At 31.2% G+C, this 23456-nt stretch overlaps 1 protein-coding gene across 8 annotated transcripts in view; it reads right to left on the bottom strand.

Moving 5' to 3' along the window:
- Positions 1-23456, bottom strand: part of LOC134684267 (ankyrin repeat and SAM domain-containing protein 1A-like) — a 74917-nt gene that overhangs the window by 10136 nt on the left and 41325 nt on the right. For 4 of the 8 annotated variants that reach the window (XM_063543535.1, XM_063543534.1, XM_063543542.1 and 1 more), the window contains 10 exons: positions 13101-13366; positions 10079-10178; positions 9173-9279; positions 7959-8070; positions 6910-7046; positions 6311-6400; positions 5508-5693; positions 4720-4848; positions 4096-4167; positions 3574-3597 (listed from right to left, as the gene is read on the bottom strand). In XM_063543535.1, coding sequence (XP_063399605.1) covers positions 3574-3597; positions 4096-4167; positions 4720-4848; positions 5508-5693; positions 6311-6400; positions 6910-7046; positions 7959-8070; positions 9173-9279; positions 10079-10178; positions 13101-13366 — 1223 coding nt within the window. Of the gene's footprint in view, positions 1-2720; positions 2739-2800; positions 2819-3573; positions 3598-4095; positions 4168-4719; positions 4849-5507; positions 5694-6310; positions 6401-6909; positions 7047-7958; positions 8071-9172; positions 9280-10078; positions 10179-12559; positions 12651-13100; positions 13367-23456 lie in introns of all 8 variants that reach the window. The other 4 variants (XM_063543537.1, XM_063543538.1, XM_063543539.1 and 1 more) reach the window with 4 other exon arrangements.

Raw genomic sequence — 23456 nt, 5'->3', positions numbered from 1 at the left:
AATATGCCAGACGTGCATTTCGACTACGTAAGACTCATCAGTGACGCTCAGATCAAAATAGTTGTATAGCCAAACAAGTACAAAGATGAAGAGCATTGAGGACCCAAAATTCCAAAAAGTTGTGCCAAATACGTCTAAGGTAATCTATTCCTGGGATAAGAAAATCCTTAGTTTTTCTAACATTAATGCCAGGTGAGACAAATTCACTACTGGACGAAAAAACGTCTGTCCATACCAGTAACAGTCGTTCTAAAACTGATAATGTTTGTTAAAAATGTAACAGTTGTTAAATTTCACTGCTGCAGTTATTTTGTAACTGTCCCAACTTTAAAAGTGTTTGTCTGCAACATAAATCGACTGCAACAACCTCTACTATTAACAGTTTTGATACATATGAACAAAAGAGCACTAAACAGTAGTTTTGAACACAAAACCCTATCTTGAACTTCTTTTTCCCACTATGTAAATTTAGAAGGCGCAACTATAGAATCTAACATATGATAACTTTGTCAAACTGTTATTCAATTTGGCTTATTGGTAACATACACCATTACAAATGAAATGATTATAATATCCAAATTATTGAGCAATAAACTAAAATTTAGCTGATTCTTAAGTACATGAAGGGGCATAACTCTATTTGTAAAACATGAAATGTGTCCTACTCAAACTGGATTTGTATTTAAAATTATCAAACAATTTCATTAAACCATATTCAATAACAGTCAGGAAAATGCTGAAAATTTGTTTTTCTCCCCTTGAGAGCTGATCTTTTCTAGGAATTTTCATTATCCAAAACCATTAACTTCCTAAATTTACTCAACCTGAACAAATTCAAACTGAATCTAATTAACACAGGGAAATGTATTACAAATAGGACAGTGGATAACACTTGTCAAACCTCTCTACAACTAAGATCCATTTGAAAATGAACTCAAATATGTTTACCTTTAATAGTTAACTTTGTATCATTTGGTTTCTGGTGGATATTTGTCTCATTGGCAATCATACCACATCGCCTTATTTCTATAACTATCATCCTGTGTTTGAGAATTTAATAAGAATGAAGATGTGGTATGATTGCCAATGAGACAACTATCCACAAGAGACCAACATGACACAGACATGAACAACTATAGGTCACCATATGGCCTTCAAACAATGAACAAAGCCCATACAGCATAGTCAGCTATTAGGCCTGGATAAGACAATGTAAAACAATTTAAACAAGAAAACTAAAGGCCTTATTCATTCTAACAAGTCCAAACAAAATTATATGGCTGATCACAGTTACTCTTCTAAAATATACATAGTCAAAATAATATATCTCTGACAGCAATACTTTACTTCTATTTCACTCTTAGCTCATTTGTTAGTTCATGTAAAATATTCTTACTAAGTGTTTCAAGAGGGATAACTCTTGCTGTTTTTACTTCATTCATTGACTAGCACAATAAAGAAGTCACATAAAGTATGGGTCAAATTTTCTGTTAAAATAAAACTGTTTAAATAAATTATCATGTACATTATAAAACATGTTTATCTAATAAGGCTGGTACAGGAATATATGGCTTATAAAATTAACAAAAGTATATTTTATTAAAAGATACATTGGTGTGAACCTTTAAATAATTTAAAGCAGTTTGATGGTTATAGCATATAAGAGGGAATGTATATAAGCTCTACTACTGGTGTTCTGTATGAACTGAGTCTGTATTTGAGGACGTTATTTGACATTTTATTGTTAACTTTTTATTTTTTGTGGCATGGATAGAGAGTTGTCTCATTGGTACTCATACCACATCTTTTCTTATTTGTATATATATCTGTATAATCTAACTGTAGATTTATTGATATGATTCTTCAGTATAAATAACTACTTTTTATGTAGTAGACATTCAATGGCTGACAAGACTGTCTTTTTAGGTTTTTACAGTAGAAACTAATCCAGATGTGTAAACCAACAACAGATTCTTATGTATGAAAAATGCATTACATTATTATTTTCCTTTGCAGGTCTAAATAAGGCAAACACATATTTAGGAGACTGTAGCTTTATCTTCAATACAACCTTTTACAAGAACCTATCACATATACTCAGCTATGTATAATACACATACCCGCCAACTGTCACTATTTGTGGGGGATTTCCCCCATGGAGGCTCCCAAATGGAAAAATGGTAAGAGCAATTTTGTCCACTACTTTTAAGAAAACAAGTAATTTAACAATGGCTATGAGATTGTTAAAGCATGAAGAAACCAAAAAACCACATTAGAATATATTTGAAGGCCCCCTTAAAGGTTTTGTAGGACTATAAAAACCATCTTTCACGTAAAACCCCCATGTGCATTTTAAAAGGTTAGCAGGTATGAATACAGTATTACTTGTATTATAAATAACTCAAAATTGTATGTTAGTATGACTGTCTTTATTTTCTGATATATGGTATATTATATATCATTACAAGATAGAAAAGAAATGAAAAGAAAATTGGTAAATCATCAAAATTTGAACAGAAGATACTGTTATTTTAATGATGTGTATACATGAAAGGCATTCAATGAGTCAGAGCATCCACTGTCAGGTAAACAAAAATAACAGTCAGTAAAAATAGAAAAGAAGAATAAAGTCTTCAGTAAAAATATGTCCACTCTAAATCATAGTAACATGCCAATTGTTCATTGAACAAGCCAGCAAATTAAATATAAAATAGTCTCACTTGTTGTTGTTTGTAATTCTAATAAATTAGATATAGGTACATAAGCAATACTGACATATATAATTTGTGTAAATATTTACCAATCGGGGACTGTGTGCCTAAATACACAATACATACACAATAAATCTCCGTTAATATTCCTACAACTTTACAATGGTTCCATCAGATTGTATTATAAATTAGTTTTTATTTCTGTAGGTTTATATAAATGTTAACTTATAGACAGAAAATATTAATATTTCAATTGCCATGAACCTCTTATAAAATAACATGGCGGCCTACAATTTTTGGTGAAACAGAAGCTAGTTTTCCTTCAAACTTCTATTCTTCTGAAGTTTATAGACTTTGACCTCATATCTATAAATAAATGATTTTGTTGACAGGGGAAAGAAGACAATTTTGAGTTTACAAATACTTATCTTTCCAGAATCTGAAGAACAGAAAACTATGTCATTTCGAACAAAATGCTGCTTTATATCAAAGAACTATACCTTAGGGTGGTGCTCCACAATTAATGGAGGAAAATACAAGAAAAAAACAGAACTGAATCAAAGTAAACATGTTAAACTGTTTAAAACAAGAAGGTAGATTTCACAACATGATACTAGGAACATGATATATGGCACAGGGGAGGTAACTCAATCCTTTAATGAAAAACAAAATAAAGGGAAAAGCTGAAAAAATATAACAACATAAAACGAACTAAAAGTGAAAATATATTGGGTGAGGTGAGGACTAAAGGATTATTTTATAATATTTAAATAAAGAATGATTGTAAAAAAACAATTTAAAATTTAAACAAGGTTAAATGCATGCAGACATCTTCTGACACCAACTGATATTTACAACAAACCTGAATTTTCCTCTTAAACTTAGTCTGTTAGTAATTAAACAAAGTGTTACATTAAAATAAAGGAAAATTAATAACATGTGATGCAATTAAAAGCTACTTAAGGCTATTCTCTAAATGAAGCTCCATTTACAGTTAAAAACTTGAATGAAGTCTTAAATATAATTTAATTCCAACTAAATGTTTCAACTAGCAGTTCTAATTTCTAGATATACACGCTTACAAATTGCAAACAAAAGTTTATCGATAAAACCAGAAAAGAAATCTTGAATCATACACCATTTATAACATCAACGAACAATGATATCCTCTAGTTAATATCCTTTATCAAGAAAAAAGAAGAGGTCAAAACAAAAATCACTCAGGCTGAACAACCTATGATTATTAATGCACATCTGCTCTATAAAGTTGTTGCTTTGCTATGATGTGATAAAGGCAGGCATGATTCAAGATATTTTTCTAGCAAATTAACTACCAGTACCACAGCATTAGACGGAGCATGACCTTGTAAAGAATTAAACCTACCTTTAACTTTGTGATGCCTTCTATTGTAGAACTTGTACCAGTTAATTCTTTGACCAAAGTTGATCCAAGATACTGAAAATATACAGAAACAAACAAATGTAAATTTTAAACAAATAAGTTGTTTATATATTCTAAACTAAATGATCTAAGGATAAAAGAAAGTGCTAAATAAACAAAAACATTTTAGTTCTCAATTCAATATCATCAAACTAGAGACAAGAACATATCAAGTGTAAAGATTGCATTCATTTAGCATTGGGAACTTTAAATTAAACATTGCAATGTGTTTAACATTGAAATGCAATACTTCAAGAATTTGTTCAACTAAAACTATGGACAAAGGGAGATAACTTTAGTTCTAAATATTACCGCAACAATGACATATATACAGTAACATACATTCTAAAGTTCCAAACTAAAATCCTTAGTAAAAAAGCTAATAATTAACTAAAGGCAAAGGTGATTGCACTTTACAAAGACACAACATGATTATGATAATCTTCAATTGATGTGGCTGCTATTTACCAGAAATATTTGATTTCATAACATGTACGTGTTACATGTATTTGCATACATGTTGTGGAATAAAATATTTCTGGTAGATGTTGCCACTGTTTCACTCACCTGCGCTGTATAATTACAGCATCCTTTGATTAACATCTCTGGACGATGGCGCCACTGTTTTATAGGAGCTGTTGTATTGGCTTGGTGAGGAGGTCGGATGTGTATCGATGTGTCCTTTATACTCTTACCCTGAAAAACATATAAGTTAGTTTTATACAACATGAACAACACTTACTATCAGTAAAATCAAATCTACAAAACTAAATCTCAGTTAAACACTACTTAAGGATTTCAATCAGTCAAGAAAAAAAAGTTTTCCATTTTTTAGCAGTAAAACAAAAAATTCACAAAATTTCTAGCAATTCAGTACCATGACTCTACAACTTAGAACTGAAAATTGAAACTGAACTTTCGATCCAAAACATGTTATTAAAATTTAAATCTTGAAAGTTTTTCCCTTATTAACCAGAAACCAACAATTCTTTTTTGACAATCAACTACTATTTCTCTGAAATGATAAAAGTGAAAATGACCTCCTCCCCTCTTGGCAAAACCATGAAATCATACATCTACCAAAATGCTAATTTTCCTAAATCCACCGAAATTGGAACCTAGAAAGATAACTGAATCCACAATATTGTTTTGTTCAGCAGCAACATCAATGGTTGGTAGGTCTAAGACTGTTATGGGTCTTTAATGGTAATTTATGGACCAGTTTACTAGTTATACTTCACCTACTGACATCTAAACTAATTAACGTCAAAACAAAGAGCCTTAACTTCTTCAGTTTTATAAAATGTTCATAAATTAGTCATTTCTAATTATATACTATGAGGGGAATGTAGTACCTGTACATTGTTATGGAAGACTTCGTCATTATCACTATTTTCCACAGATGGAGTCTGAGGTTTGGAAGACTTGTCCTCTTCAGAGGTTGAGGTTAATGGTTTAACTTTAGTATAATCTTTGAACAAGTTGATGTCTGTAAATGGAGATTTCTTGTCTTGGTGATCTTCTACTCGACTCTTCTTTTTCTGTAATAAATAAATAAATCAGTCATAAATTGCAAGACAAAACTTAATAAAACATATTTCTGCTCCTTGTTAGATTAGTTGTTTTAATTTTGGTATAATGTACAAGCAAAAAGATTTGTAAAGAATTAACTCCCCTTAAGCAAAGATCTTGTAAAAAACTTTAAAAACTTGACCAACTATCTTTTGTATACCTCCGCTTCCAATCAAGTTTTTAATTGATGACCTTTTATATAATCTTAACATATGCAGGTATATTTGTTGTTGACTTTTCGTCTTTAGAAAATGAATTTAAAAGATAGATATGTTCTTTTTTTAATAAACTCTTAACCGCAGATACTCGTGACTACCTCAACACAAAATGTTACAAATGTTGAGCTCACTGTTAAAGTGAAAAATTCTGCTACTGCTTATTGAAATAGAACTTGGTACCTTTGATAACTACTTAAGATGTGAATTTGTTATTTTACATGAAATATATCACAGCAAAATCAAGGCAGAACCAGGAATTGACACACAATTTTCAATTTTAATCCTCAAACAAAAGTGAAAAGAAATTGGGTCTACTTTGTTTTACTTTTGTATATTTTCTAACATGGCTCATTAATAAAGTTTTTTACCAATGAAGCAAACTGTCGTTCTGGAGGAGATCTGTCCCCTAATGAGGCCAATATTCTCTTTCTGTGACCCATTGATGAAAGATCTAAAACCTGGAAAACAATAAAGATAATTAGTATACACAATTATACAAACTTTAGATGATTAAGAGCCTGACCCATTGTAAGGACACCTGTATACTATGGCAGAATGTATGTTTCTATTTAGATATCTTAGGTTACTGTCTTATTGACTAATACCTGACATATTCTTAACCCTGGGTACTCATACCCGTAGCCAGGGGGGTTCCGACGACGCCCCCTTGAAAACAAATAAACACTGTTAAAGACAATGGGTACAGTTGAACTACAAATTTAAATGTTCAATGAATAACAAATTTTCCAGAGGCTTGTATAAAACTTGGCAGAACCACGAACTTCAATGTCCACGAAAGTATAAGTTTTGTTCAATCCACAAAAATTGGTTCCTACGAAAAATAAATGGATCGTCAGTAAATAATCTGGTTTTGTAAATGAACACTCCTTCTAAGTATTTGAGATTCACCACTGTCATAAAAACTACTTTTAAACTTAGCTTTATTTACTCTCTACGTTTTACTTACTGTACTGAGTTCCAACTCCCAGACTTGTAAAACTCTCTCCATTGTATTATATTTATGAGATATAAATTTATCTAGGTATTGAGGTAATCGTAAACTGTTCAGCCAAACCTCCACGGACACTGGTGGACAATCAGCATCTGTAATAAACAGCTTTGCAAACATTATCCTAATATTTGAAGAATCTATAAATCTCAACTTAAAGCCTTATATCACAAGATTTGGTGTTGATGGCAATTAAAATATTGTAGTGGATTCTTATATTGTATTGTATTGGTTTCTAAAATAGATTTCTATGGAGTATGGTTTTTGCTCATTGTTGAAGGTCATTCACTGACTTAAAGTTGCTTACATCTGCTTTCATATGATCATATCTTCTTATTAATAAATACAAAAAATTTGACAAGAATATGTCACATGGATGCCCCACTCACACTATCATTTTCTATGTTCAGTGGATTGTGAAATCGGGGTAAAAACTCTAATTTGGCATTAAAATTAGAAAGACCATATCATAGGGAACATGTGTACTAAGTTTCAAGTTATTTGGACTTTTATTTCATCAAAAACTACCTTGACCAAAAACTTAAACCCTGAATTGGGACGAAAGAACAGACGAACGAACAGACAGACGAACTGACCAGAAAACATAATGCTCCTCTATTATCGTAGGTGGGTCATAAAATTCTTTCATAAATACTTCTGAAATATCAAATGAAAATAGGGGATCCATCTTATTTTTTTGAAAAGTCCAAAATACACATATTGTCCTATTAAACTCAGTATAATTATCTGCCCTTGATTTTAACAGGATTCTCAGAAAAGGACAACTGATCTAGGTTAAGATGTAAATTGTGATTTTTTTTGTCAGTGTATTTATCTAGGAATAAAATATCAAGTTTATCATACATAAAATTTAAAAATTGTTTCACTTTTTTTTTTTGGTGCTTCGTTACATATTTATTATTTTATCTGAAGGAAACTATGTATTGCCAGCACTTAAATCTATATTATACTATGCCAGTAGATATATTACAACTTATACCACATACTTATAGGTTTAATCTGTGGAAGTCTCTTTGCCTGGTCCAGTATCTTCTTTCTGTGGTCAGATGTTGAGATACCTATAGATTCCAGATCTTGTTCTTCCATGATTTTCTCCCCCTTTAGAAAAAAACAAACAGTTTTGTATCTTACAATCTATAAAATTTTGTATAAGTACAGTTGTATAATATTCGAATAATTCATTAATTCCTTTTTGTTTGAACATTTATATTTATGTTTACTAGTATTCCAAGATTTCTGATCATTCAATTATTAGTTCAAGGGGTCTCACTTACATGTCAAAAATGGACAGTAGGGAAAAGAACATACTTTATTAGAAGAACATTAAGGTACATTTTGTCTCCTGTCCATACACTAGAGGTTGCATTTCTGTAAATATTCACAATGCAATTTCCCATAGGATAAAATTGAGAATGGAAATGGGGAATGTGTCAAAGAGACAACGACCCGACCAAATAAAAAAACAACAGCAGAAGGTCAACAACTCCTTTTACGGCTAAAACTGTACCACTTTTACTATGATGCATTGAAAAAAAACTTATCCTAGAATTCAAAGTTCATATGCACCACAAAATATAGGGCTGTGCAGCATATTTTCAACGTTTATATGCCCTGAACGTCTCAGAGTTTAAACTTACACTAATGTTCTTAACTTCCCCTACCTCAAATGAAAGGTTACCACAGATTTCAATGTAAACAATATGCACCTGTTTATTTACTGGGAACATTCCCAAGTTCTGTCTCTGTGATATGGAACACAGAGAGCATAACTGGGAACCAGTATATGAACAAAATTTATTTTCTATGAATATTCAATTACTCCCCAAAAGAGGCGTGTTTTGAGCAACAGCTGTATTTACAAAGTGCAACCTAGAATATTCTATATCTCATATCTGATAAAAAGACATTGGATTTTGTATATTTAATATGCTCTAATAATGATCTAGTCATATTTTGCTAGGGACAAACCACTGGTCTGTAAGTGGCTTATATGGGCTTTCCAAGCAATTGCAATGGGAGAGTCTTGTTTAGTAGACACATCTTATCAATCTTTAGCATTTTTATATTGTCTGTGACTTTTAATAGTGTCCTTAACATTCTAAGTGTGTCCTTGACATTTTTTGTGTTTAAGGTGAATTTTGTACCTCAACGAAACCTTAAGCAAGTCTGACTATCTGTCTGTAATGAACAGCTGACTTACCAGAAAATCTGTATCATCAAAGCCATTAGCATACAGAGTATTTTCATACTGGCCCAAACTAAGGGACTCCAACCATTCTCCAACACTATGGATTGAGGCATTTGAACCTGTCAATAGAGTAGAAAAGAATGAGTACATAATAGCTAGCATGTTTAAAGAAGCTTGCATCACAAATCGTATCATTCTTTAGGTCATATATATACAATAGTGTTGGTTTAAAATGGAAGCTGGGCATCCAAGAGCATACTTTCTAGCAACACTTGACAACAGCATGCACTCCTCCAATCCAAATTAGTTTCAGAAACTGTTATGATTTTTTTTCTTCAAATTAGCGGAGAAACTATCAGACCAAATGTTTTCTTCTGGTTTTGTTTTGCTGCTGTTTTGCTGTCTCATATGATGTTCACCTGGTATCATTTTCTATTATTGTCAAGTAAAACTATTGTAAAGGTAATAATTACTAAAATATACTAACAATCTACTACTTTAAGTGAAACATTATTTATTTTAGTATTTTGGCTCTGAAAATTTACAATGTTTGTAAAAATATAAAATTCAGCCTAATAATTAACTATGTGTATCTCTATCTTTAATTGTGTTTACTTAAATTTGGACTTATCAAAACACAAAACTTTATATGTATTAGTTGATGTACTAAGAACTTGGAATAATACTGTAAGCTGCATAAAGCCAATGCTATGCCAATTGTTAGGCAGAAACTCAAGCTTTAGATCTAAATTAAGCTGTGATGGTTGATGTGTTTTATTTGGTTGCTGGGGAGAACCACAAATGTTTCTAGATCAGGATGATAACATGAAGTCAAACAATGTGAAATAGCCTGAAATTATTAGCTGTAAGTAAATTACCTGGAACAGCCAAATGTTTAGCAGTAAGTATTAAATTTACCTGGAGCAGCCAGATGTTTAGTAAACAAAGCTTCAAACTTTTCTACAAACACTGATTCTCTTTCTATCCCTGAACCAAAGGAGGCCATAATGTCAGCAATCTAGAGTAGAATACGCCAGGTGATAGTTTACATGCCAGAGGGTGAACTAAGTCAATACTTACAGGGATCAAAAACACAATCTTTATAAAGATTCAAAAACAGGTATTTTTCCCTCTTCACATACTGTGGATTCATTTATATTCATTGGATACCAATTTTTCGTGGATTTTGTGGGTGATGGGGAATTGCAAATTTAAATGACATCAATGAATTACAAATTTTCTAAAGGAATCAGACTTTGCCAAAACCATGAAAACAAATATCCATAAATATGCAAGTTTTCCTCAAACCATGAAAACAAATATCCATAAATATGCAAGTTTTCCTCAAACCACAAAAATAAATGAATCCACAGTAACCTTTTAAGTTGTCATTTAAGAGTTACAATTATTTTAATATTTTTGATCCCAGTAAATCTACCACATTCAAAATTTAATCTTGTAAACAAATTCTAAGTGAAAATAAACATTTTAATCTGTTAATTACAAGTTAAACTCTTAACCATTTTCGAATAAAAAAAAAGAATTCCTTAATACTTTTTAAGACTTACTTTTTGGTCCGAAATATTAACAGAAATCCGATCCATCTCTTAGATTTTATTACAAGATTTGTATAAATTTAAAACATTCCAGAGACATGCACACAAGCAGAAGACAACAGGACACGATGGTGGATACTTGAATAAAGGACAGATTTCCTGATTAAACTCAATTTTAGTTGTAGATATTATCACTTTACTTATTAGATCATTACACTATAAAGATAAACAAAATCTTTTCTAATTTAATATGATCTTTTTTATTATTATTGAAATAAAAATTAAAATCCTGTTGTTTTCTTCAAAGTAATGGAAGATGAAGATGTCACTACAAATAAATGTCTACCACACTTGCAACAGTTAGAAATATTTTTGCAAAATATGAATTTAACATGAAAAGACATCCGTCTTTTTAAAATATGCTCAATTGATTTTCTTGTTTGATCATTTTTAATGCATATTTGATAATAAAATAAATTTATCAATTATGTAACTTAAACATTTTTAGAAGATGGTCTTTGAATTTTTCTTTTTGAACGAAAATGATGGTATACTTTGGTAGGTACAGAAATTGACCTGTCCCAGAACTTTATATGCTGAGTTAGTAAGTAAAAGTCCAAGGACTTTATAATCAAGAGGAAACTCGATCAGCTAGGAAGGATTTGAGTATCTTTTATAGTTAAAGTTACAAATACATGGATCCTTAAATTAAAGTTATCAATACATAGATCCTTAAATTAAGAAAATAGTTATACTTATAATCATCAAAGTGTGATAAACTATTACTTGTGAAAATCAACAGGAATGCACCTAGGATGAAAAGGATTATTTACCGTAAAAGAACCAATACAGGAGGCAACATGTGAAAATAAGGTTAGGAGCCGCCAGTATTGATACCTTTACAAATCCATCCCAGGTGCATCCCCTAAACAGGCACATTATTCATGCTGAATCTGTACCTGTAAGAAGTGGAAAGTGATTTAACATGCTAGGTCTAAAACATTCCAGAATGACTGCTCTTTAGAAAGAACATTATACCCAACATGCTTAAAGTTCGTAAACATTCCACCTAAAAATGTATAGAAAGTCATTCTGTTTTATAAAGCCAGTTCTTAGCTATATAAACACAGATGTATATTATGTAATGGGAGTTTTTACAAATTATATTACCAGAATATTGCCAAGAGAAATGTCAAATATGTTGATGTATTTCGTTCTCCTAATATTTCCTGCTCATTAATTTGTCTCTCTAAATTCTTTCTGCCATTTTACTCATGTTTGCACATTCTTTAAATCTATTACTAAAAGTCAAATTAATTGGCTGAGGCATTAGACACAATTCTGAAAAGCCAAAGCTCTTGCAGTAAGCAATTTGAGTTTAGTTTAAAGCGTTGCCAGTGTTCTAGCTAGCCCTAAATAAAGGGGCACATCACTCCTCTATAGTTTTGTATCAGATGGAACATACTTTTCAATGAGAAAAAATTTTGTTCAAGCTTTAGAATAAGCTTTTTCAATTAAATTAAAAAAAAATCCATCAAAAGCATAAATCTATAATCAATTGCATTTTTGTCTATTTCAAAGAAAGGTGATAACCTGCCCTTCCTCATAAAAGTGTGCCCCTCTGACCTTTAATCCTGTCTACAATACTGATTGCTAAATAACCTTCAAATAATAATTTTAAACTGTTACGCTTTCAGTTAAAGCACTACTTGTTCTGTGTTAAAGAGCTGAAGAATTGGCTTGATAAAATCATTTCTCAAGCAAATATTCAAGCAAGGCAACAAAACATTAAATTAGTCAATAGGGAACCAGTCACTGTTCAGGATCACCAGACTGTTTGTACCTTCTAAAAGATGGTTCATGTCCGTGTCATTAACTGACACAGATTCATCATGAGACAGTTTCCCTCCAAAACTTGACACAATGTCTGCTATCTGTAAAGGGTAAATCAGGTCAATAATTACTCAATACACATTATTTATTCATGGACGGATTCAAATTAATCTGTTCTTTAAATAATACAGTAAATATTTCACTTTTTTGTATATAGATTCAAAGATGAAAAAAAAAAATGAATGTCTGCAATATGTTAGAAAAAAAATAATTAGAGCTTTTACTTTTTTCTTAGAGTGATTAATTTTGTTTCCTAGTATAACAGAAAGAATCCTTCCTTTGCACAGAGAAATCTTGTTTCTCTTCATTGCAGTTTATATGTAGCTTTTACAATACATATGATTTTTTTTCAGAATCACAATATGTATGCCATTTATTTGAACAATTCTGTGTATACAAGTCATGGTTTTAATCAGTGTTTACAAGTTATGATTTTAATAAGTGTTCACAAGTCATGGTTTTAATCAGTGATATTCCAAACTATAGCCTACCTGGTCCCATTCATCTTTATCATCAAATGAGCTATCCTCTTTCATCCCTGAGAGTTTAATGGGTCTCAAGTCATGTGACTTATCAACGTCTGGTCTCTTGTCATGGCCACCATCTTCTTCTCTTTCCATTACAGGTTCAAAGGTCATATTGCTTAGTGGTAGTGAGGTCCTCTTACCACCTGTCCTTTTGAGTGGCACAGCCACATGTTCATAAATTTGAGAAACAACTTTTCTTGGTCCACCAATTACTGATCCTCTCAAAAGACCTGAAAATGATAAAATAAAATGTGTTAAAAAATAAACAATTGTGGATTATAAAAGCATGACATACAAAGTTTCCTGAAAAAAAAGGCACTATCAAATACATTGTTTTGTGTAGGTCTGTCAACATTAGACAACTTCTGTAATACAACCTTGGGTGTTTTTTAAGCATGCCTTACATGACCTTTATCAAAAACACATTCTCATTTTGAATAATAATTTCTGTTTAGTTAGGGACAACATCAAAAGTTCAATGTAGGATAAAAAAACTTAATTCACATAGTTTTTTCTTTTACCCTAAATAACAAGAGTTACGAAACTTTACATCTACCTATACCAAAAACTTGAAATTTTGTATTTCATAGATTTTTTTTATTTTCTGTGTTTTAAGGTGGTTGTTTCTTCCTAGTTCTAACTGCTGATGTTTTAAAATGTTATCAGAGTTTTAGGATTTAAATAGGTCACATGTTAAGTATGTAATTGTTATTTCCTTTCATAAACAATGGTAACAATAAAAGGTTTGAAGGACAACTACAATAAAACTCAGAGTGGACAGGAAACTCTAGTATGAGGCTCTTAAACCAAGGGTGAAACAAAGCACCTAAATAAAAGACATCTATCATTGGTAAACATTCACAATACATCCATGCATGAGATCACATGACACATGTATGCCAGTACAATGATGTAAAACACAGTTGCAAGAATGGAAATGATTTTAAAACTTTGGAAAATAACATTTCAACTTAGATTTAATATAAACAAGAATGTGTCCTTAGTACACGAATGCCCCACTCGCCCTATCATTTTCTATGTTCAGTGGACCGTGAAATTGGGGTGAAATCTCTAATTTGGCATTAAAATTAGAAAGATCATATCATACAGAACATGTGTACCAAGATTGAAGTCGATTGGACTTCAACTTCATCAAAAACTACCTTGACCAAAAACTTTAACCTGAAACGGGACAGATGGATGGATGAACGGAAGAACGAACACACAGACCAGAAAACATAATGCCCCTCTACTATTGTAGCTGGGGCATAAAAAGAAGATGTGGTATGATTGCCAATGACACAACTATCCACAAAAGACCAAAATGACACAAACATTAACAACTATAGGTCACTGTACGGCCTTCAACAATGAACAACGCCCATAACGCATAGTCAGCAATAACAGGCTCTGATAAGACAATGTAAAACAATTCAAACGAGAAAACTAACGGCCTTATTTATGTATAAAAATGGACGAAAAACAAATATGTAACACATAAACAAACGACAACCACTGAATTAGACTCCTGACATGGGACAGGCACATACATAAATAATGTGGCGGGGTTAAACATGTTAGCGGGATTCCAACCCTCCCCCTAACCTGGGACAGTGGTATAGGTATTTTTCAGAAGCTTACAACATAAATACCCCTGAAGTGGCCTTCAGTTATGTAAGTAAAACACCACACTACTAGCTTTCATTGAGATGACACCTGAATGTAATAGTGTTTTGAAGACAATTTAGCATGGCAACTCCATGTAAATATGATATAACACTGAATATAAAACAGACAAAATCAATATAATATATCAACAATCATACTATCAACATCTTAATAAGATATTATATCTAACATTGGCTAATGAACAAACATAATTTTCTGGTATCAATTAAATTTTGTAAACTGATTTTGAATGAAAATCTGCCAGACACAATCACTGATACATGGTAGTCAGACGGAACAGGAAACCATAGAACATTATAAACCACCCCCTCACACAGAATCAAAAACATCATAAACTCATTAATATAAACAGGATTCCCTTTTCCTCTGTCATGTTTGTAGTTTGTTTAGGTTTCTACTAATGTACAGCACATTTTTTGGTGTACTTAAGGAATTGATGCAGAAATAATGAAGTTCTCAGCAGTATTTTTTTGTCTCTGTAATTCCCATCAAGCCATAGCCTCATCACTGAATGAACTGATTGCAATTGAGGGAGAAAGTTGGTAACAGTCTGAGGAAAAGTTATACAGTTTTGTTGATTTTATTTTCAAAAACTTCTTCTTTGCTTATGAATATCAACATTTTTTCATCATCATAATCTTTCTCAAACAACCCACAACTACCCTTACATGCCTTATGGTAACCTTAAAATTAGAAGTTGTACCAAATAATTGGTTAATTGGTTTCAAAATACATATATCCCATAAATCAATCTCTGTTTGATAATTTAAAATCAACACCTGGCAATTAAACTCTAAAACAGGAGGAAACTCAGGATAAAAAAAAAAGTTTTATTAGAACATATATATGCTTATGAAATATATATTTTTTTCTGAAAATGCAGCTTGCACTCTGTACTAACTACTTTTAAAAACAAATAAGTCATCAAAAGTCATATTGAAATTTATCACAAATCATTTTGAAAGGAACATACAGCAATTTGCTTTTCTTATGGCATTTCAATTTCAAGAACATTCAAGAAATGACAGAATAGATTTTACTCTTACTTATGAAACATCATTATACCAAGTTAATTTGAGATACTTCAACTTGTAGGCAAAATAAAGATACACTTCATACAATTACTGCTAATGGTAAAAACTTTAGTCAACATAAAAAGCAGAAATCATACAGTAATTGTTTTCAAAGCACCCCTTATCTATAAAGATGGGTTGTAAAAACTCTGTTAAACAAATTAAAATATCAAAAATACATAAAATACAACATAAAACTCTTCTTGCATGGTTATTAAGGCACTAAAATGAATTATATGGTCCGAGTACACAGTTATTTCGTAGTGCATTTCTTTTAGACAATAAATGTAAATAAAAAAAATCCCACCTGCGCTTTCTCAATAATATTTTTACAGTGTGTTGTACTACTTTTGGGACAAATTATATCAAAATTATAGAAAACTTCATCAGCTCTAACTCAAAATATGGACAATTGTATGTTAAGGGGGTCTTGAAATCTTTTGACACCTTCCGAAGTGCTAATTTTTGACCTTTTTCAGCTGGACCTAATCACTACTTTACTTAAATATTTATGACCCAAATTTTTTTACAGTGTCATTTCATCCCCCAACTTGCTATATGAGGCATAAAACATGAAGAAATAAATTTGGAAGGGGTATAACAAATATTGACAAGTAACACACTGTCCACACTAAGGACTATATTCGTGGACAACGAAAATCAAAGGACGATAACTGTGTACTCGGACCATATAGCAAGAAGTCTGTAGGGTTTTTTTTTTTAAAAAGAGGCAGAGATTACATAAGTTGGAGAGAAACTGACATGTGAAATGGAGAGAAAGACAAAAACAAGACAAACATAACTTCCCCAACTACTTCATAAAGAACTAACTTAGCAAAAGGATTGATACCAAAATCCTCGGTTTTTATTCTACTGTCACTGATTTATCTGCAGCTCCCAGACTCTGTAGATGTTTCCATGAATATAAGTACATGGATGCCCCATCCGCACTATCATTTTCTATGTTCTGTGGACCGTGAAAATGGGCTAATTCTCTAATTTGGCATAAAAATTAGAAAGATCATATCATTGGGAACATGTTTACTAATCTACCTCGACCAAAAACTTTAACCTGAAGCGGGACAAACGGACGCACCGACCATAAATGGGGCATAAAGAGAAGATGCCAAAAAGGAGACCAAATGACACAAAAATTAACACCAATGGGACACCCTGCAGCCTTTAACAATGAGCATTTCAGCTATAAAAAAAAAGCCCTGAAAAGACAAATGTAAAACATATTAAACGAGAAACTAATGGCCTGTTACTTGAACAAAAAAAACAAATATATATGAACACATCAACAAATGCAACCACTGAATTACAGGCTTCTGACTATGGACAGGCGCATCCAAAATGTCCTTTACCCTTTATTTACTTAATTTAGTCTATCCTGCTAACTTCACAGGCTCCTTATCATACATTTTGATACATTGATGCATTAATACTGTATTCAAGCTCATCAATTCAACAAAAAATCTAAAACTTCTGTTAACACAGAAATTGAAAGTTTGACTTTAGATGTTTGAACAAGATAACCAGAAGAGAATGATGTATATCTATTTGATTACTTACTATATACATATCTATCTTATTGAATGATAACGTCAAACACATCTGTCTATAGTATATCTTCAAATAACCAACCAATCACCCATGCAGGATTGATGAGGTCAAAATAACAAATCTAAAATACTTCAATTTGTTTTTTTTTGTTTTAAAAATATACAATTTGATATAAAAGTAATTTCCATTCATTTTCTGTCAGCATTCTTAGATTGTCAATACATTATACACCTGTTATCAAACAGTCATAGTGGTCTAACTGTTGATGGCTTTCTTGTATATTTCACAGATTGCTTTAGGAAGAACAAAGAAAGTGTCTAAAGAACATGGATACCCCACTCGCACTATCATTTTCTATGTTCAGTGGACTGTATAATTGGGGTAAAAACTCTAATTTGGCATTAAAATCAAGAAGATCATATCATAGGTAACAAATGTACTAAGTTTCAAGTGGATTGGACTTTAATTTCATCAAAAACTACCTTGACCAAAAACTTTAACCTGAAGGGGGACGAACGGACAGACGGACGAACAGACGAACGAACAAACAGATGGACGAATGAACGGACCCACAGACCAGAAAACAAAATGCCACCTCTACTATCGTAGGTGGTGCATTAAAAACAGGCATCATTCTACAAAAAGACAATTCAAACAGAAAGACCATAATCAAATGCCAAATTCAAAAGCTCTTGAAAACGCACCAAACTAATGGATACCAGCTGTCATATTCCTTACTTGGTTCAGGCATTTTCTTATAAAGAATTAAACCTGGTTTTATAGCTAGCTAAACCTCTCTAATTAATTTATGTAGGTAAATATGCATGTAATGAAGATGCAATACAATTCCAACCATTACTTTAACATTACACTCCCCTATCAAAGTAAGACTCTAATTATAGGAACAATCCTCCATTTAAATTATTCATTACACAATTACATAACATGATTACGTTCTGTTATATAGATAGCTTTTCTCTTTATCATATCTGACAAGGGATTACATGTCATAAGACTATACCAGTAGTAAAACATAATTCAGATATGAAAGAGGATGGACTTAACTTCCATGTATATCTTAAACATTACAGCCTTTAAAGGCTTCAATTTCAAAACTTAATGTTCCCTTTAAGTATGCCAACAGTCAAGTCATTCCATTATGGCTGGCCTGAGTAGATGTTGTTCTATTTTGAAAAAGACAAAAAGTCTTATGTTACCACAAACTTTTAACTTATTAACCATAGAGATAAGAAACTAAATTTTGCCTTCATCATGTTTATTTTGCCCAATTTCTTAAGGCATGTGATAGGCAACCTTTTTTTTTTCACCTCCAAAATAAATTGTCAATACAGATCCCCTAATATAATACTTTAAGGATTTAAGTTACATTGCAGGTAATTAATAAAATATAAATGATTTTGTTTTGGTGCACAGATAACTGTATATTAGTTTAATATAGGATCAGAATGTTGAAGCTGTGAAGTAATTTGTTGTTCTGAATTTACTACAAAACTTTTTGTTTTAGACAGACATTAACACAGAGTGGGTGTACTTTAACATGAACATTATTATATCTAGGGAAACAGCATGCTACTGAAATAAACAGAAACAACTATTTGTATATCAGACTGTTTCAACAAATGATATATATGCTTAATCAGGAGTATATATACTGATTGATTGATTGAGTGTTTAATGCTACTTTCAGCACTATTGTGCTATTCTGTGGTGTTCAGTCTTTTTTGAATGAGGAAGCCCAGAGAAAACAAACAAGAATCAGGAATATATGGAAGTGTGGTATGATTGATAATAGGATAACTTCCCAAACACAGTCCTATTTTTTACATTGATTCTAAGCAATTAAGACAAAGTAAGGCAAAAGTCATACAATCTAAAATCATCAGAGAACAAGACTGTTACACAGAGATATGTCTTGCCTGTTCTATTGTTAGGCTTCTGTCTCATCTGAAATATTTACACTTTTATTCTTCCTTAGATGGAAGTAAAATTGAGACATGAAATAGAATTATCTGTTATTCATAAAACTGGTTGCTTTATTATTTAGTAGAATACAGCTATAGCAGACATTTAAGTATGTACACATGGTGACAAGCAAACCATTGAGGAGTATACAATATAAAGAAAAGCATTAAAGAGAGAGATGCTTTTATCCACAAAGTGTTATTTCTCCTTCAGTTAGTAACCTATAGCTCTGTTAAGTTTTATAGACCTATAAAAGTCATAATTAAGGCTATTCATCAAAGAATTAACACATAATCAAAGTCAAAACACATTTACTTATTATGTACCTATCTTATTAAAGTCAAAACACATTTACTTTTTTTGAACGTCTTATTTACTCTAAATGTTATTTATATACTACATCACATCCAATAAACGTTTTTTTTTAATAAAATGAACTGTAATTATATTCAAAATAATTCAAGGGAGTTAAAAAAAGGGGAATCACTGGGATAATACATGCTTCAATAAAACACGGAGTCAAAATGGGTAACAATCAATTATGCCAAATAATTAAGACTGACAAGAATTTCAAAACTAGCATCAGAAACTGTTAAAATTACCTCCCTTTGGAAGAGGTGTTGTTACAGCAAATAAATATGTTACCCATTGAAAAGTGAAAAAGATTTAAGTACAAAAGAGAAAGACAGAACATAGACAGAACCTAAAAGATTTTAGATTCACTAACTGTTTTTTAAATTTTTTATTCACTTTATTTATTTACTTCTTCCTATATCATCTTTGAACCTTTTTTTTTATCAAGTATAATTAGTAAATATTATCTATGATCAAATTGGAAGGTCTCCAAGGATGAAGTTTCCATTAATACAATTATTCATCATGCCACATCAAAACAAAAGACATCAGACCAATGATTCAATTATGTCCTTATAGATACTCAAATTTCTTTCATCTGTAACAAAATTTAATTAAATAGTAAACTGCATTCTTCAAGTTCTTTCTCATACATCCCATGACAAAAACAAATAAAAAAATATTAAGTTCAATTAAACTGTCTTTTGCATTTCAAGTTTTATTAATATTTTATAGATTTTATAAAACAGTATAATGTCAAATCCTGTTTTATTTTATGTTCCTGGTAATTTAATTGTATGAGCCTTTTATTGAGTTGTGTGGTCATATATAAGTTAATTATTCCAGAGTTCAGTGTTGTGTACATATAAATACATTTCCATAAACCCTTCAATATCAAATAAGAAGATGTGGTATGACTGCCAATGAGACTAATCCACCAAAGACAAAATGAGGTAGATGTTAGTCTAAAGACCATACGTCATCATACACCCTTCATCAATGAGAAGACCCCAAAACTCACATATCAAGCTATAAAAGGCCCAGATAAAAACAAAATGAATTACAATTAACTTGAGAAAACAATACGCATTTCATTCTGGTTTAGGCTTTGCTGGGTAAAATATGTTGAAAAGAGCTATTTTTTTATAATTTTAGATAATATATAATTTGTCACACCCATCTGTACATATACAAATGTAGTGTAGTAATTTCCACTGGACAATAAGCAACGTCCTTCCTGTCATATCATCTCTGATGACTTCCTTATATCAATGGTTTTTGTGTGGTGATTTAATATTTCATCTTCTTACCAAGTTTACTAATATTTTATAATAGAAATTTCAATTATTCTCTCACTTTTCAGCAAGGGGATGAAAAGATGAAGTTTTGCATTTTTGTTAATTTACTTTTTCTTCATCTGAGACAATTTTATATGGTTAGCGTTGTTGTCCAATCAAAAAGATATATTATTAAAAGATAAATTAACAGTCTGCATGGTTAGCTTTATAAAAAGCACAATGCATCACTGAGACTTTCCATTTTGAATATTCCTCTGAGTTCAGTTTTGTTGGTTAATCAATTTGTCATATTCTATGAGTTTTGTGACTAAAAATTAATTTATAATGCAAACAAGACAGGTAATTAACTACCTTACCTGTTTATGACAGGTAGTTTTACCTGTCAATCAATCAATCAGTAATTATCACAAAAATCCATGTCAAAAATAGAGAAAAAAACACCTTTAGGGTAAAACAGATCTATGTAAATCTTTGTGAACTGCCCATCACCAGAAACAAGGCAGTGAATACTAATGAAAGGTCATGTCAAAGACATTAAATTACACAAGAAATTTAGCATAATAATATACAACATGTACAAATGATCCAGCACTCAGATCAAAGAGAATTTTTTCTTTTGCTCTTTTACTAAAAAATAAACGTCTGGTTTTAAGTAGGGTTTCAGCTGAGAATCTTAATGACATACCCCCCCCCCCCCTATATCATTTCAACCATGTTTAAGAACTGTAAATTACAGCTTGACTGTTTATCTGGACACAGTTCTGATCTTGAAACTCATCCAGTAACTTTCAAGATGAAGAACAACAATAAAAGCTTTGTTTATTTAATCTAAAGGTTTATTTGTCAGAATACTACAGTTTACAGTTCTGATGCACTCTTGTCTCTTGTCCTTGAAACCAATTATTGCAAGGCAAGTGACTTTGTGTATATAGTCTACGTAAAAAAGAATCCAATATTCTCCCTTAATACTTTGTAAACACTTTTGAATTTTAATAAATAAGACCATTATCTCCTTATCAAAGTAAATAAAAAAATATTAGATGTGTCAACAAACCAAATTATTTAGGCTTCTGTAGAATAATGACAACTATTTGATCATCTCTTTAAAATTTGTATTACCGGTATTGACTTCAAACAGCTTTTTTAAGAGGAGGACATATGCAGACTTTTAAAGTTGACTGTAATAGGCAGTTATATATTTACTCAACAAATAATAAGTGGTAATATTATGATAAGATATGAGTGTCTTAACTTCTCCTTATTAATTTCCTGTCAAAGTCAATTTCTTAACATTTACATGGGCTCTATAGGTCTAACCGGTTCAGTCAATGGCAGAACTGCCCACTTATTACACTCAGGTGAGAACTGAGCAAACAGTTAGCTGTTTTACAATATATATAATCTCATAATTACAGAAATTATCACCGGTACTCCTCAAGCCTACTTTTGGTTTTGCTGTCATTTTGAGGATTATTTTATTATCAATGTTTTCAGGAAGCAATACATTTTAAGAGTGATTTAGACTATTCAACATTATAGATGTGGATATTTTGAGTTTGATTCTAAATAGAAAGTTTCTATTTAGAAAATTTGCAAGAGCAAAGTCAATATATATATCATATGTAAATACTTTTCCCCATAGCCAAATATAGCACATCCATAGTAAGAAATCCCCTCATCTGAACCAAACAGACAGACTATGATAAATAGACTTAATAATGATTGTTTACTTCAAGGATATTTTACTAAATTAGCTAATTTGTTACACATGTAAACTGTCAGAGACAACATTTATCATTCAGTATAAATAGATTTTTGGAAACTTTATCCAGAAACCCTGACTTAAATTATAAAAATAAACATTGACAAGAAAATTCAAAGCAATAATACAATGCATTTAAATTGCATAGATCCTATCAGAAGGCATTGTTGTTTTTGGGGTTGTTGTTTCAGGGATATATCTATCACATCTTTTAAAGTCACTTAAAAGATAAAATGTGATGACGAGAAGGAGAACGTTGGGATTTGCTCATCATTGAAGATTGGTACAGTGTGACTTAACTATAGTTGGTTAAATACAGGTCAAATGGACTCTTGTGTATAGTTGTCTCATTGGCCATCGTAACCACATCTCTTTATCATGTTTATTATATCTATTGGTAATCTGTTAATAAAATAATATAATGGAATTGGTTAGTATCATTATATACATATTCTTTTGGCTTCATATACTATCATACATATTGACTTCTATAAAAAATCTATATCACTATGAAAAAAATCCCATCAAAATTGCACTGAGATTATCAGATTACTGATTGCTGCAGAATTAATTCAATCTTGAAACCATCTTTTTC

The sequence above is a fragment of the Mytilus trossulus genome, chromosome 9 (genome assembly GCF_036588685.1).
Source record: "Mytilus trossulus isolate FHL-02 chromosome 9, PNRI_Mtr1.1.1.hap1, whole genome shotgun sequence".
NCBI classification, from domain to species: Eukaryota; Metazoa; Mollusca; class Bivalvia; order Mytilida; family Mytilidae; genus Mytilus; species Mytilus trossulus.
This window is presented reverse-complemented; position numbering and strand designations above follow the sequence as displayed.